The 15064-nt window shown below is 41.4% G+C and overlaps 1 protein-coding gene across 5 annotated transcripts in view; it reads right to left on the bottom strand.

Annotated features, from left to right (window-relative positions):
* Kcnip1 (potassium voltage-gated channel interacting protein 1) overlaps nt 1-15064 on the bottom strand; it is a 379007-nt gene that overhangs the window by 22894 nt on the left and 341049 nt on the right. For 2 of the 5 annotated variants that reach the window (XM_028894887.2, XM_037201632.1), the window contains exon 2: nt 721-753. The exons of the other annotated variants lie outside the window; for them this stretch is intronic. In XM_028894887.2, coding sequence (XP_028750720.1) covers nt 721-753 — 33 coding nt within the window. The remainder of the gene's footprint in view (nt 1-720; nt 754-15064) is intronic. 5 annotated transcript variants of the gene reach the window in all.

The following is a 15064-nucleotide window of genomic DNA, read 5'->3' as shown; positions in this document are numbered from 1 at the left end:
AAGCATCTCTGGCTGTCCTGGAGCTCACTCTGTAGACCAAGCTGGCTATGAACTCGCAGAGGTCCAACTGCCTCTGCCTCTGGAGTGCTGGGGTTAAAGGTGTGCACCATGCATGCATCGCCTCAGGCTCTTTTTAATGCCCTTAAGCTGCCTGTGTGGCTTGGAGACTGATCTTGAGTCTGGATCTTGATACAAATCTGCTTAACCTCCCCACCACCTGCCTTTCTCCTCTCTCTATTTAAGCATTCTATTTTATTTCACAAAGCATTTGAAGTAGACCATAGGAACTAAATAATAGAATAAAAACAAATAACAAAAAAACTGCTTCAGAAAATGCTGATTTGATTGGAGTTCTGGACCATGTTGTGGGAAGGGAGGAGAACAGAGAAATTCAGATCATTTGTTCTAAACAGTTAATATACTTAAGCTACAACATAGTTCTGAGCTTTATTTTATGGACATTCAATTATCATGGAAGGAAAAATATGAGTCTCTTAGGAGGAACAAAGCTTTTCTTAAACCTCAACCCTAAGAGAACATCCCTAGCCATTTCTACACAAACTGAGTTTGCTAACAAGGAGCACAAAAATCTGGTGAATGAGAAAACAAATTGCAGAATATATACTTGATTGAGAAATTCTTCCTTTCCAAGTAATATAACTGAGACAGTCAAGTTAGTTAGTGTAGACTTTTTTTTTTTTTTTTTTTTTTTTTTTTTACCTCTCTGATACTGGTAATACCACCAGGCGATGTCTAGGAAAAAGTAAGAAAACATTTTACCAAATTCATTCATTTAAAAAGCACAGCACACTTTTATTGTTATTAGAGAGGCACTTCGAGGAAGTCCTGGTCACCATCCAGCTTCACATATGCAAGGGGCCTCTCACGAGCAGAGCAGAGTCTAGATTTCCCATCCCTTTCCCACAGTGAGAACAGGCAGAGCACTGGGTCAACTCCCAGTGCCCACACTACCAGCAGGGCTCATCCAGCATGCTCTGAGCCATGCAGTCATGCAGCCTGAAGAGAGATGGGATGACATGTGGCGAGGATGCACAGATGTGGATGGCTTCCTGGAAATACCCACAGGTTTGATTGAGGAGTGGCTTTTAAGACACCCTCCACCATGAGAAGGCCTCATTACCTCTCTCTTCTTTGTGATTTAGCTATGGATCTTGTAGAGCAATTTATTTCTTCAACAACTATTGGTGAAGCGTCTATTATTGTACATCAATGAATATACAATTCCGTTTCCTGCTCTCATGGAGCTTACAAGCTACACAGTTTGGCTTCTCTCCTCCTTTCTTAAGCGTGATAAACAACTCAGATGCAGAAAAGAATGAAGTACTATTGATGTTAAGAATTAGCATATTGGGGTGTGTGAGCAGCTGAAGTCTTTTACTGTGCCATGTATGAAACACTGGAGAAAAATCAGATCTGGAAAATCCCCCATAACAGGTGGGCTGGGCGAGTCTAAGTTCCCAGGGAGCTCTGCTTGACGCCTTGCTGCTGGCTGTTCGGATCCATGTGCTGGCCAGTCCTGCTTTCTCTGCGGGCTCCTCTTTGAGCTGCCTCCTGTCTTGCCAGCACCCTTGACCAAAGGTGTGTCCGACAGTCCAGCCAGCATCCCCACTGTGTTTTAGTCCCTCCACCCCCTAATAGCTCAGACTGGAACGGCTTCTGCCCATGCTGTTCCCAAGAGGGGCAGTACAGAGAGCTGGGTATTCATTGTCTCCTCATCTGCATCAGTGGGAGAAATTCAGTTTACTGGATTTAGGCCCTGTTGCTCACTCTGGTTAGTGGCATTTGAGAGAGAGAGAGTGTGTGTGTGTGTGTGTGTGCGTGCGCACGCATGTGTGCATGTGTAAATGTCTCGGCACATATGTGGAAGTCAGAGGACAACTTGTGCAGTTGGTTTTTCCTTCCATCGTGTGGATCCCAGAGATCAAGTTCAAGTTACAAAGTTTGGTGAAAAGTAGTCTTACCCTTTTAGCCATCACCAGTTCTAATGGGCTGTGTTTAAATTTTTAATTTTCCATCCTGTCTCCCCCCCCCCCCCCGCCCCAGGACTCTTGCTCTACTGGAGGCTATGTCCCAGATAAGACACCACCCACCACCTGCTAATACCCCTTACGCCCCACCCAGCAGTCCCCAACAGCACCCCCTTCCCTGAGCTCCACATTCTGGCCCACAACCCCTGGCAGGAGACTCTCACCATATTGGAGGTCATGTCGGTATTAGGAACCCCAGAGCCTGCCCAGTAGCCCCCAACAGCACCTCCTCCCCTAGGTCAATATCGTAGCCCACAACCTGGCAGATGACTCCTGTTCTACTGGAGGCCACACTGGTATTAGGAGCCCCAGGAACCCCAGGTACCTGGAACCCCAGAGACCACACCGGTATCTGGAACCCAAGGGGCCATGCCAATTCCCAGAACCCCAGAACATCAGAAGCAAAGTGAGCACCCCAAACCCCAGAGGCCAAGCAGGCCACCAAAACCCCAGCAATTCCCAGACCCCCAGAACCTCAGAAACAAAGTGAGCACCCCAAACCCCAGAGGCCAAGTAGGCCCACCAAAACCCCTTCAGGTCACTATTGGACCTGAAGACTTGCTGGTCACCAGAACCACAGGCCACTTAGGCCAGATGACCATAGAGGAAACAGGAAGCGGGGGGGGGGGGCATCCAAAAAGCATCTATCCAACAAAGATAAACTCAGAAATCAGCACCTAAACTGATAATAACCCCAACCCCAGATGACTAGAGGCCAGCATAAGAATACAATCAACAACACCCAGGGCAATATGGTACCACCAGAACCCAGCTGTCCTGCTAGAGCAAGCCCTGGATATTCCAACACAGTGGAAACACAAGAAAATGGCCTTAAATCCAATCTTATGAGGACAATAGAGGCCTTTTAAGAGGAAATGAACAAACCTCTTAAAGAAATCCAGGAAAACACAAACAGGTAAAGGAAATGAGTAAAACCATCCAAGATGTGAAAATAGAAATAGAAGCAATGAAGAAAACACAAACAGAGAATCCTGAAGATGGAAAATATAGGTAAGTGAACAGGAACTGCAGATGCAAGATCGCCAACAGAACACAAGAGATGGAAGATAGAATCTCAGGCGTTGAAGATAGAACAGAAGAAACGGATACAATGGTCGAAGAAAATGCTAAATCTAAAAAGTTCCTAACATAAAACACCCAGGAAATCCTGGGCGCTATGGAAAGGCCAAACCTAAAATCAACAGGAATAGAAGAAGGAGAAGAATACCCAGCTCAAAGGCCTGGAAAATATCTTCAACAAAATCATAGAAGAAAACTTTGCTAACACAAAGAATGAAATGCCTATAAAAGCACAAGAAGCCTACAGAACACCAAAGAGATTGGACCAGAAAAGAAAGTCCCCTTGCCACATAATAATCAAAATACTAAATGTACAAAAATAAGAAAGAGTGTTAAAGAGAAAAGGGGAAAAGAAGACCAAGTAATATATAAAGGCAGAACTATTAGAATCACACCTGACTTCTCAATGGAGACTAAAAGTCAGAAGGACCTGGACAGATGTGCTGCAGACTCTAAGAGACCACAGATACCAGCCCAGTCCACTAGACCCAGCAAAACTTTCCATCATTATAGATGGAGAAAACAAGATATTTCATGACAAAGTCAAATTTAAATAGTATTGATCTATAAATTCAGGCTTACAGAAGGTGCTAGAAGGAAAACTCCAACCTCAGGAGGTTAACTACACTCATGAAAACACAGGAAATAATTTCACACCAGCAAAATCAAAAGAAGGAAAACACACACAAACACACACCTACCACGACCACCACCACCACCACCACACCACCACCACCACCACCACCAAAATAACAGGCATGAACAATCATTGGTTATTAATATCTTGAGTCCAATATCAGTGGACTCAATTCCTCAATAAAAAGACACAGGCTAACAGAACGGTTGCAAAAACAGGATGCATCCTTTTGCTGCATATAAGAAACATACCTCAACATCAGAGACAGACATTATCTCAGAGTAAAGGGTTGGAAAAAGATTTTCTAAGCAAATGGACCCAAGAAGCAAGTTGGTGTAGTGATTCTAATTCTAACAAAATAGACTTCAAACTGAAATTAATCAAAAGAGATGTGGAAGGATACTTCGTATTCATAAAAGGAAACATCCACCAAGATGGCATTTCAATTCGTAACGTCTATGCCCCAAACACAAGGGCACCCACGTTTGTAAAGGAAACATTACTAAAGTTTATCACACATCGTCCCTTGTACATTGATAGTGGGAGATTTCAATACCCCACTCTCACTAATAGACAGGTCATCCAGGCAGAAACTAGACAGAGAAATACTGGGGCTAACAGACATTATGAACCAAGCAGATCTAACAGTTATCTACAGAACATTTCACCCCAAAACAAAAGAATACACTCTCTTCTCAGCACCTCACAGAATCTTCTCTGAAACTGACCACATACTCGGTCACAAAGCAAGTCTCAATAGATACAAGGAAATTGAAATAACCCCCTGCATCCTATCAGACCACCATGGATTAAAGGTGGATTTCAACAACAATAGAAACAACAGAAAGCCTATAAACTCATGTAAACTTAACAACTCTTTACTGAATGACTGCTGTATCAAGAAATAAGAAAGAAATTAAAGACTTCCTAAAATTCAATGAAAATGAATTCACAACATACTCACACTTATGGGACATAATGAAAGTGTTGCTTGTGGGATGACTCATCCCTAGCAGGCTTGAGGCCCAGCCAAGTAAAAAAGATACGTTCTGAGAGCCAACCTGGGTCTGCCTAAGGGCCTTAGCAACAGCAGCTGAAACATGATCTGGAGATGACCTGGACCAATGAGAGACAGCTATGTCACACCAGCTGATGCATATTCATCAGACCTCCCCCCCTCCCCCGAGGGTATATAAGGCTTGCCTCTAACTGAATAATCTGAGTTTGTTGTTTTGACATTCTTCCAGAGTCTGTGTGCCATTGACTCTGTGCCTACTTGGCCCCCACCCCCAAAGGGAACAACAGCAAGGACCCTGCTATAGGTGTTAAGAGGCAAGTTCACAGCACTAAGTGCCTGCATAAAGAATTTGGAGAAATATCATACTAGCAACTTAACAGCACACTTGAAAGCTCTAGAAAAAAAAAAAAAAGAAGAAAACACACCCAATATTAGTAGATGGCAGGAAATAATCAAAGTGAGGGCTGAAATCAGTAAAATAGAAACAAAGAGAACAATACAAAGAATCAATGAAACAAAGAGTTGGTTCTTTGAGAAAATCAACAAGATAGACAAATCCTTATCCAAACTAACTGAAAGACACAGAGAGAATATCCAAATTAACAAAATGAAATGAAAAGGGGGACATAACAACAGACACCGAGGAAATCCAGAAATTTAAGTTGGAATTGGAAAATCTAAAAGAAATGGACAAATTTCTTGATAGATACCACTTACCAAAGTTAAATCAAGATCAGATAAATAATTTAAACAGACTTATAACCCCTCAGGAAATAGAAGCTGTCATTAAAAGTCTCCCAACCAAAGAAAGCCCAGGGCAAGGATGGCTTTAGTGCAGATTTCTACCAGACTTTCAAAGAAGAGCTAATACCAACATTCCTCAAATTATTCCACAAAATAGAAACAGAAGAAACATTACCAAATTCATTTTATGAGGCCACAGTCATCCTGATACACAAACCACACAAAGATTCAGCAAAGAAAGGGAATTACAAACCAATATCCCTCATTAACATAGATGCAAAAGTACTCAATAAAATACAAGGTGAATCCAAGAACACATCAAAAATAAAATCCACCATGATCAAGTAAGCTTCATTTCAGAGATGCAGGGATGATTCAACATATGAAAATCTGTTAATGTAAGCCACCATATAAACAAATTGAAAGGAAAAACCACATGATCATCTTATTAGATGTTGAAAAAAGCCTTTGACAAAAATCTAACACCCCTTCATGACAAAAATCTTGGAGAGATCAGGGATACAAGGAACATACCTAAACATAATAAAGGCAATGTATAGCAAATCTATAGCCAACATCAAATTAAATGGAGAGAAACTCAAAGCAATTCCAGGAAAATCAGGAATAAGACAAGGCTGTCCATTGTCTGCTTATTTATCCAATATAGTACTTGAAGTTCTGGCTAGTACAATAAGACAAAGGAGATCAAGGGAATACAAACTGGAAAGGAAGAAGTCAAAGTATTGCCATTTGCAGATGTTATATTAGTATACATAAGTGACCCCCCAAATTCTACCAGGGAACTCCTACAGTTGATAAACACCTTCAGCAAAGTGGCTGGATACAGGATTAACTAAAAACATCAGTAGTCCACCTATATGATAAAGGGCTGAGAAAAAAATCAGAGCAACAATACCCTTCACAATAGCCACAAATAATATTAAACAATTTGGTGTAACTCTAACCAAGCAAGTGAAAGACCTGTATCAAAAGAACTTCATATCTTTGAAGAAAGAAACTGGAGAAGATATCAGAAGATGGAAAGATCTCCCACACTCATGGATTAGTAGGATTAACACAGTGAAAATGGCCATCTTATCAAAAATAATCTACAAATTCAATGAAATCCCCATTAAAATCTCAACACAATTTTTTACAGACCTTGAAAGAACAATACTCAATTTTATGTGGAAAAACAAAGAACCCAGGATAGCTAAAACAATCCTGTACAATAAAAGAACTTCCAGAGATATCACCATCCCTGATTTCAAGCTCTACTACAGAGCTATAGTAATAAAAACTACATGGTATTGGCATAAACACAGACAGGTGGGTCAATTGAAGACCCAGATGTAAATCCACATATCTTATTTTCAACAAAGAAGCCAAAATTGTACAATGGAAAAAAGAAAGCATCTTCAACAAATGGTACTGGTTTAACTGGATGTTGGCATGTAGAAGAATGCAAATAGATCCATATCTATCACTCTGCACAAAACTCAAATCCAAAGACCTCAACATAAATCCAGATACTCTGACCCTGACAGAAGAAAAAGTGGGAAATAGTCTTGAACGCATTGGCACAGGAAACAACTTCCTGACTAGAACACCAATATTGCAAACACTAAGATCGACAATTAATAAATGGGACCTCACAAAACTGAAGAGCTTCTGTAAGGAAAAAGATACTATCGATAGGACAAAATGACATCCTATAGAATGGGAAAAGATCTTCGCCAACCTCACATCTGACAGAAGGCTAATTTCCAAATTATATAAAGACCTCAAGAAATTAGTCATCAATAAACCAAATAATCCAACTTAAAAGTGGGGGTACAAATCTAAACAGATAATTCTTAACATAAGAATTTCAAATGGCTGAGAAACACTTAAAGAAATGTTCAACATCCCCAGCCATTGGGGAAATACAAACCACAATGACTCTGAGATTCCATCTTACACCTGTCAGGGATGGCTAAAATCAAAAACACAAGGGACAGCTCATGCTGGAGTGGATGTGGAGCAAGGAGAACACTCCTCTATTGATGGTGGGAGTACAACCTTGTACAGCCACTTTGGAAATCAATATGGCAGTTTCTCAGGAAACTGGGAATCGATCTACCTCAAGACCCAGCTGTATCACTCTTAGGCATACACCCAAAGGATGCTCAATCATACCACAAGGACACTTGCTCAACCTTGTTCATAGCAGCTTTATTCATAATATCCAGACACTGGAAATAACCTAGGTGTCCCTCAACTAAAGAATGGATAAAGAAAATGTGATATATTTACACAATGGAGCATCACTCGGCTGTTAAAAACAATGACATCATGAAATTTGCAGGCAAATGAATGGAACTATTAAAAAATCATCCGAGTGAGGTAACCTTGACTCAAAAAGACAAACATGATATGTACTCACTTATAAAGTAAAGGTTAACCATGCTATAATCTACAGACCCAGAGAGGGCAGGAACAAGGAGGGCCCAAGGAGGGAAGCATGGATTTCCCTGGGAAGGGGAAGTAGAACAGATTTCCTGGGTGGACTGGTGGCAGGTAGGGATGGAAACATGAGGGATCAGGTTGGGTGGCAGAGGAGATGATTGGAAAGGGGGACATTTCAGGGTGAGATAGAAACCTAGTGAAAGGGAAACTCCCAGGAATCTACAAGGATGACTCCAGCTGAGACTCCTAGCAATAGGGGACACATAGCCTCAAGTGGGCATCTCCTGTGGCCAGGCAAGACTTCCAGTGGAGGGTTGGGATATTGAGCCAGCCACATAACCTTCAACCTACTCATGTCTGTCCTGCCTATGGGATGTGTTGGAGTAAGGGTGGTGTAGAGAGTGGGAGTGGCCAACCAATGACTGGTCCAGCTTCTGATTCAGGCCACCCCTGACACTACCTGGAGTGTCAGGACCCAAAGACCTAGGACAGAACCAAATATGACTGGCAAAAATAAATAAATAATAAATAAAAATAAAAAATAAAGAAAAATATAAGTGTAATGGTGCCTAATGATATTCTGCTATACTCATAGATTGGTGCCTAGTCTAACTGTCATCAGAGAGGCTTCATCCAGCAACTAATGGAAACAGATGTGGACCCACAGCCAAAATTTGGGAGAGCATGGGGAATCCAGTGGAAGAACGGAAGAAGGACTACAAACTAGAGAGGTCAGACACTACAAAAAAACACTCCGCAGAATCAACTAACCTGGGTTCATAGGAGCTCACAGAGACTGAACCGAGACAATCAGGGAGCCTGCACAGGACTGACCTAGACCCTCCGCATATTTGTTACAGTTGTGTAGCTTGATCTTCTTGTGGGAGCAGGGGCTGTCTCTGACTCTTTTGTTGGCTTTTGGGACCCTATTCCTCTTACTGGGTTGCCTTGTCCAACTTTAATATGAGGGAGAGAAGGTGCTTAGTCTTACTGCAACTTTTTATGTCATGTTTTGTTGATGTCCATGGGTGGCCTGTCCTTTTCTGAATAGAAGAGGAGGAGGAATGAATGAGGGGAGGAGAGGAGGGAGGGGAAACTGCAGGTGGGATGTAAAATAAATTGGAAAATTATTCTCTCTCTCTCTCTCTCTCTCTCTCTCTCTCTCTCTCTCTCTCTCTCTCTCTCTCTCTGTGTGTGTGTGTGTGTGTGTGTGTACAAGTGCTTGGGAGGTCAGAGGAGGGCATCAGGTCACTTGGAGCTAGAGTTAGAGGCATTTGCGAGCCCTCTGACCTGAGTGCTAAGATTCCAGTCCTCATGACTGAGCAGCAAGTAGGCTTCACTGCTGAGTTATCTCTAGCTCTGTGGGCTATGTTTTTAGAGCAGTATTAGATTTGTAGAAAGGTTCCCCAGAAAGTCCTGAGAAGTTTCCTGGTAGCATCCTGTACTGGTGCAGCGTATTTGTTCAAAGCTGATGTACTAATGATCGATGAGCTGATACTGACACATTAGTAAAAATGGGAAGTCCATTCTTCATGGTAGATTTCAATCACTGTGCTTGGTGGTTCTATGGGTTTTGACACATACATGTCAAGGGTCTGGTGCTATAGTATTACAGAGAATAATATTACTGCCTTACTCATGTATTTACAAATATGAATTGATCTTCTCTGGCCTGCCAGAAATGTGACAGGTACTAGAAGAAATGAAAAGATACAACATCTGTCTACGATAGCCATGATGTTGGTGGGGAGGCACACAAGCAGACCAGAGGCTGCAGCTGGAGTACCAAGGATCACTGGAAGGTAAGCTGGATGAGTACAGATGATGGGCATGTGAGGCGAGTGTAGCTGAGAACTAGAGAGCAACTACTTGCTGAGAGGATGAGCTGTTTTCAACCAGCTGTTTTCATGAACTGAGTTCAGATATTTACACTTTTTAAGAGCAGTCACGAATAAAAGATGTATGTTCTCCAATTCTTGGATACTATCAAAGAACTTAACATTTAAAACATATAACATGTGCCAGTATAATATAGGATGCTATGAGCTGGGGTCTTAAGCTCTTCATTGGCAAATCATTCCAGAACAGCAGGGCTGTGGCTAAGAACAGGGACCAGAGGGGAAGGAGCTACTACTTAATGCCATGTCCCCAAAGCACAGGTGCCGGGAGCCAACCCTGGCAGTGGATAGGTCCCAGCAGAGGATGTAAGGAGTTGGTGAGGGAAGGAAGTGAGCCAGGCCATGGTGGTTGGGAGAACCTTGCAGCCTGACTAGCAGCCAGAGTGCTTCTTTATTTATACAGAATCTAGTAAGTAGGGATACATTCATGATGTTCCCAAACATAGATCATATCATTTTTGTTTTTGGACATGTGTTTCACTTCCTTTTGCTCATCTTAAAGTCATCATTGATAAACTATGACAGAACAGAGTTATCATTTCCAATTATTTTCCTCAAATTTTGACATCATTAATAAACAGTTAACATTCTTACTCATTAACCCCATAACCCAATTTTTGAGAATCTAGAGGCATATGACAGCCTGTGCTCAGGCTGGTAGCTTTGGTTTCTTCAAGGATGCTAGAACAAAATGAAATTTCCAAGCCAAACTGGGCATGTTGCCATGTCACAAACAGTGTATTATTAACTCTTAGTTGTCAGAATGCCCAGGAAAAATCCTCAGGCTAAAGCTGCTGCAGTTATTATTCAAATTTTGGCATAATACAATGTTTACATTTTGTATCTTTATAGAATTTGTCTATATGTCTAACCCTGGCATTCTGTTGTTCCTTGGTCACATGACACCACAGTGGCTCTGCATGGGCTAACTTTCCTAAGAAAGAGAAGTCTTGACATTTCATTCTTTTATCATCTTTCCACTCTACACATTGCACATCAATATGTCTCTGTGTAGGGCAGAGGTATATGCCACGTAATTGTCTGAGTATATAGTGGGAAGAAGCTTATAATCTGAACTGTGTCCAACTCCTCTAGCCCACTGAATCTTGTTGACCTTTTTGAGTTTACTTTGAATATCTTATTCTTGCATCAGCCAGGAACGGATGTTTCAAAAGTGTCTCATAGCCTCATGAAGAGATCCCTGGCTTCTTTATGTGTCACAACCTCTAAGGCATATAAGGAAGACTTGCAAGTAGATAAGGATATCTCCCTAAAAGCGGGGGCAATAGTATGTCCAGGACTGTCCTGGGGAAGCTTAGAAGCAGCATTTCTGGGAGAAGGCATAAATGATTCATAAGAAATTTTCTATCAATTTAATATCCCCAAACTGTACAAATATTAAAAGTGTCCCAAGTATGCAACAGGTGAAGATGAAAACCAAAGGTGGCACAGCCGCCATCACGTGGCTCAGCTTGGCTGGATCTTGGTTAAGCAGCTGTGCTGGCTTTGTGACTTCTGCCATCCCATTCGGAAATGGCTGTGTCACACAGGACCAGACAGGAGAGGTGTCAGAGAAGGTTCCGAAGAGAAAGAAAACTTAGTTGAGTCTCGAAGGAAAAAGGGACAAGGGGCCAGAATTTGTGAAAACACAGAAGCTAAAAGACCGAATAAGGAGGGTTATTCTGCAGCTGAGCTGAACTCCTGCTGCAAGTCGCAGGAAAACATAATGGAATCCAGCTACTATCACAAAAGCTACTACTTGGAAAAGTCAAGGACTTTTCTGAAGGTCAAGCCATGGCATAAGAAGCCTTGGTGATATTTTAGCTTTTGTATATATATTAGCTGGTTCCTAAAATGATTTTCTTGTGTGCTTCCAAGAACTCCTAACAGTGTATTTATCTAAAATACCTATCAAGCATCCAAGGCCAAATGATCTCCTGAACTAAGGTAGCACTCTTATGGAAATGACACCTATTCCCTAGGTCAGGCAGATAGCTTTATTTTTTCTGCAATCTGAGACCCTCTTTTTCTATTACTAACATTATAGACTCCTAACTTCTTACCTAACTATTTCTAGGAATGTAGATTGAGCACATAAATTCCTCTTCTTGATATACTAACTGATCATTAGCTCTCAATTGACCTCCTCCTTTACCACTCCCATTTTTGGGTTGTAAAAGAAAACCTGATGGTCACTGCCTGGGAAAAATTCTTACCTGCCTTTATGACCCCATAAGAATTCAAGCCTGGTGACCTTGCTCTGCCAGAGGATCGATATCTCTTGGGTTGATAACTGGATACCTCAGGGACAGGAAGAGAACTTAGAGGTATAAGGAGACATAGAGGAAGATAGGACTGGAGGACTTGAGGACGAGATGGAGGATGAGGAAGAGCCAGATGGGAAAGTACTAGATGGGTAAGAATGAGATGAGAAGGACCTAGATGAGGCATAATTAAGATGAGAGAATTAAGATAGAACTTAGAGAGGACAGTAGATAAATATAGAGAGAATTAAACAGAAAGGAACCAGGCTTGAGTACAGAACTGTAGCTGTGTAGATAGGATTTTATCCTAGAGGAATAAAGTAGATGGACAAAGAGCTTGGTGTACTTAGATTCTTTTCCCCAAAATAGTTCTCGCTGTTCATAGTTTCTCTTCTGAGCCCCTGGGAAGTATATTATCAAGGCTGGTCATATAATAATATCCAAGAAGTTCCCACAGAGGACAACTGGGAAAGAGAGTTTTAAAATGTCCCATCTCTTTGAACAGAGAGCTAAGAGGATAGCTTGCCTCAAAACAGTGCAAGCCCTGTCTAGATACAGCTTCTTTGTCTTCATTACCTTCCACACATTGAAGACTGAACCAAACATTTTCCACATTAGAAAAGCTGTGTTCTCCATTTAACGAGAATTTGTTAGGTGTATTAAAGACAAGACCTAGGGGAAATAGATGATTACAGCAACAGATACATAGATGGTTCAGATATTAGATGGACCAGGCACAGAATTAAAAATAACAATGGATATATGCTCAAGAAAAGAGATCCCAGAAGCTGAAGAATTTCATCAGAGGACCAGAATGTACACACAATGTCAATTAAGAGTTGTAGAACTGAGAAATACATCGCACATCACCAAACGCAGCAGACTAAGTTTGGAACAGATTAGACACAGGTGAAAGAGAACAGATGATTTGGTAGACAGAACAGGAAAGGCAGAAGGAAAGAGAGAGACTGGGAAGGAGGAAGAGAATGAAGATAAAATATGTACATATATACCTATATGTGCATGTATATGTATATATGGATATACATATACATATACATGATTAAAAACTCCCCCAAAGGAAGGAGACAAATAACATTGATGAAGCAATATTTGAGGAGATGCTAAGGACTTTTAAAGATGGGTGAAACATAAGAAGCTACAGATTTAGAAAGCTCTATAAATCCCAAGCAACATAAACACAAAGAAAACCACATGAAACTCTAGAGTCAAACTGATGAAAATCAACCATTAAGTAGAAAATCATCAATGCAAGATGCTGATCATCAGCTAAAAACTGTACCTTAATCTAATGCTGCTTGAAGGATGCTCCATGCAAACATAAATTAAGAAATGCTTGCCAGGCAGTGGTGGCACATGATTTTAATTCCAGCACTCAAGAGACAGAGGCAGGCAGATCTCTGAGTTCAAGGCCATCTTGGTCTATAGAGTGAGTTCCAGGACAGCCAGGGCTACACAGAGAAACCCTGTCTTGAAACAATGCTGGAGTGACTAAGTTTGTATCAGGTAAAATAGATGCTAAGGTGAGAAACTTTGGGAAAGATAAAAAAGGAGTTTCATCAGGTAGGAAGGCTGGTCATTTAGGAGGATGTGACAACTCTAAGTCCGTATGAATTAACAGTATTGTTTCAAATATATATAAAGCAAAGACTGGCTGAACTAAAAGGAAAAAGAACACGTTCACAATCGTAACTGGAGATTTAAAAGCACCTCTCTCTCAGAACAAGCTATTGACCTCTGATGGCTGCTAGGGAAGGAAGAGTCAGCTTTTTTCAGGGGTGTGGTCATGTGACCATACTCCAGTAGATGACCCTACAGTCATGCATATCTGGGCAGCATTAATTAGATGCAGTGGGTTCTTAAAAAAAAAGAGTTGGTGTGTGTGAAGGGGCTATCTAGGAAGACATGGAGGAGAGAGATGGGTGTAGCTAGAGTTTTCCTGCCTTGCCCACAGTCAGGACAAATCCTTGTCACCCGCCAGTCCCACAGCTGCTCAGACCCAACCAAGTAAACACAGAGACTTATATTGCTTACAAACTGTATGGCTGTGGCAGGCCTCTTGCTAACTGTTCCTATAGCTTAAATTAATCCATTTCCACAAATCTATACCTTGCCACGTGGCTCGTGGCTTACTGGCATCTTCACATGCTGCTTGTCAGGGTGGCGGTTGGCAGTGACTCCTTCTGCCTTTTCTTTCTTTTCTCCTCTCTGTTAGTCCCGCCTATACTTCCTGTCTAGCCACTGGCCAATCAGTGATTTGTTTATTGACCAATCAGAGCAACACATTTGCCATACAGAACATCCCACAGCATATGGGGGCATGGATATTATAGAAATACATTGTATGCTTATATGAATTTCTCAAAGAGTAAATATAAATCTAAGCAGCTCAAAACATCAGTATTAGCATCGGAGTTCTGAGTGACACAACACATGAACTTGACCTTGGTGATACAAACAGCTTCTACCCAACCATCACAAAGACAGAGCATTTTTTTTAGGGGGCATGTAGAACATTTACCCAAATCTTTTCCTAGAGCTGGTCTCCATGAAGTCTGAAGGACTGAAGTTACTCGGAATGTATTTTGTAAACTGGAATGGAGCATGATATCAATAACAAAGTCTTCAAGCGTGGGATCAAGCATGCCCTATAAAATGCCCAGTTCTCCAGATTTATCAACATATTGATTTCTAAATCACTGGTGTCTCGAAAACACTCACGCTATTTTGCATGAAACTACGATGACAAGAAGTGTCAAAGCATGTGAGATGCTGTTGAAGGAGGTTTTAAAAGCTGCAAAAAATTTACAGGACAATGCACAAACACTACAGAGCACGGTACTCCCTCTTAAAATCATATTTACAGTGGTTCAGTGTTCCCTGAATTATGCCAGGCACATTAGAAG

The sequence above is a fragment of the Peromyscus leucopus genome, chromosome 8b, assembly GCF_004664715.2.
Source record: "Peromyscus leucopus breed LL Stock chromosome 8b, UCI_PerLeu_2.1, whole genome shotgun sequence".
Classification (NCBI taxonomy): domain Eukaryota; kingdom Metazoa; phylum Chordata; class Mammalia; order Rodentia; family Cricetidae; genus Peromyscus; species Peromyscus leucopus.
This window is presented reverse-complemented; position numbering and strand designations above follow the sequence as displayed.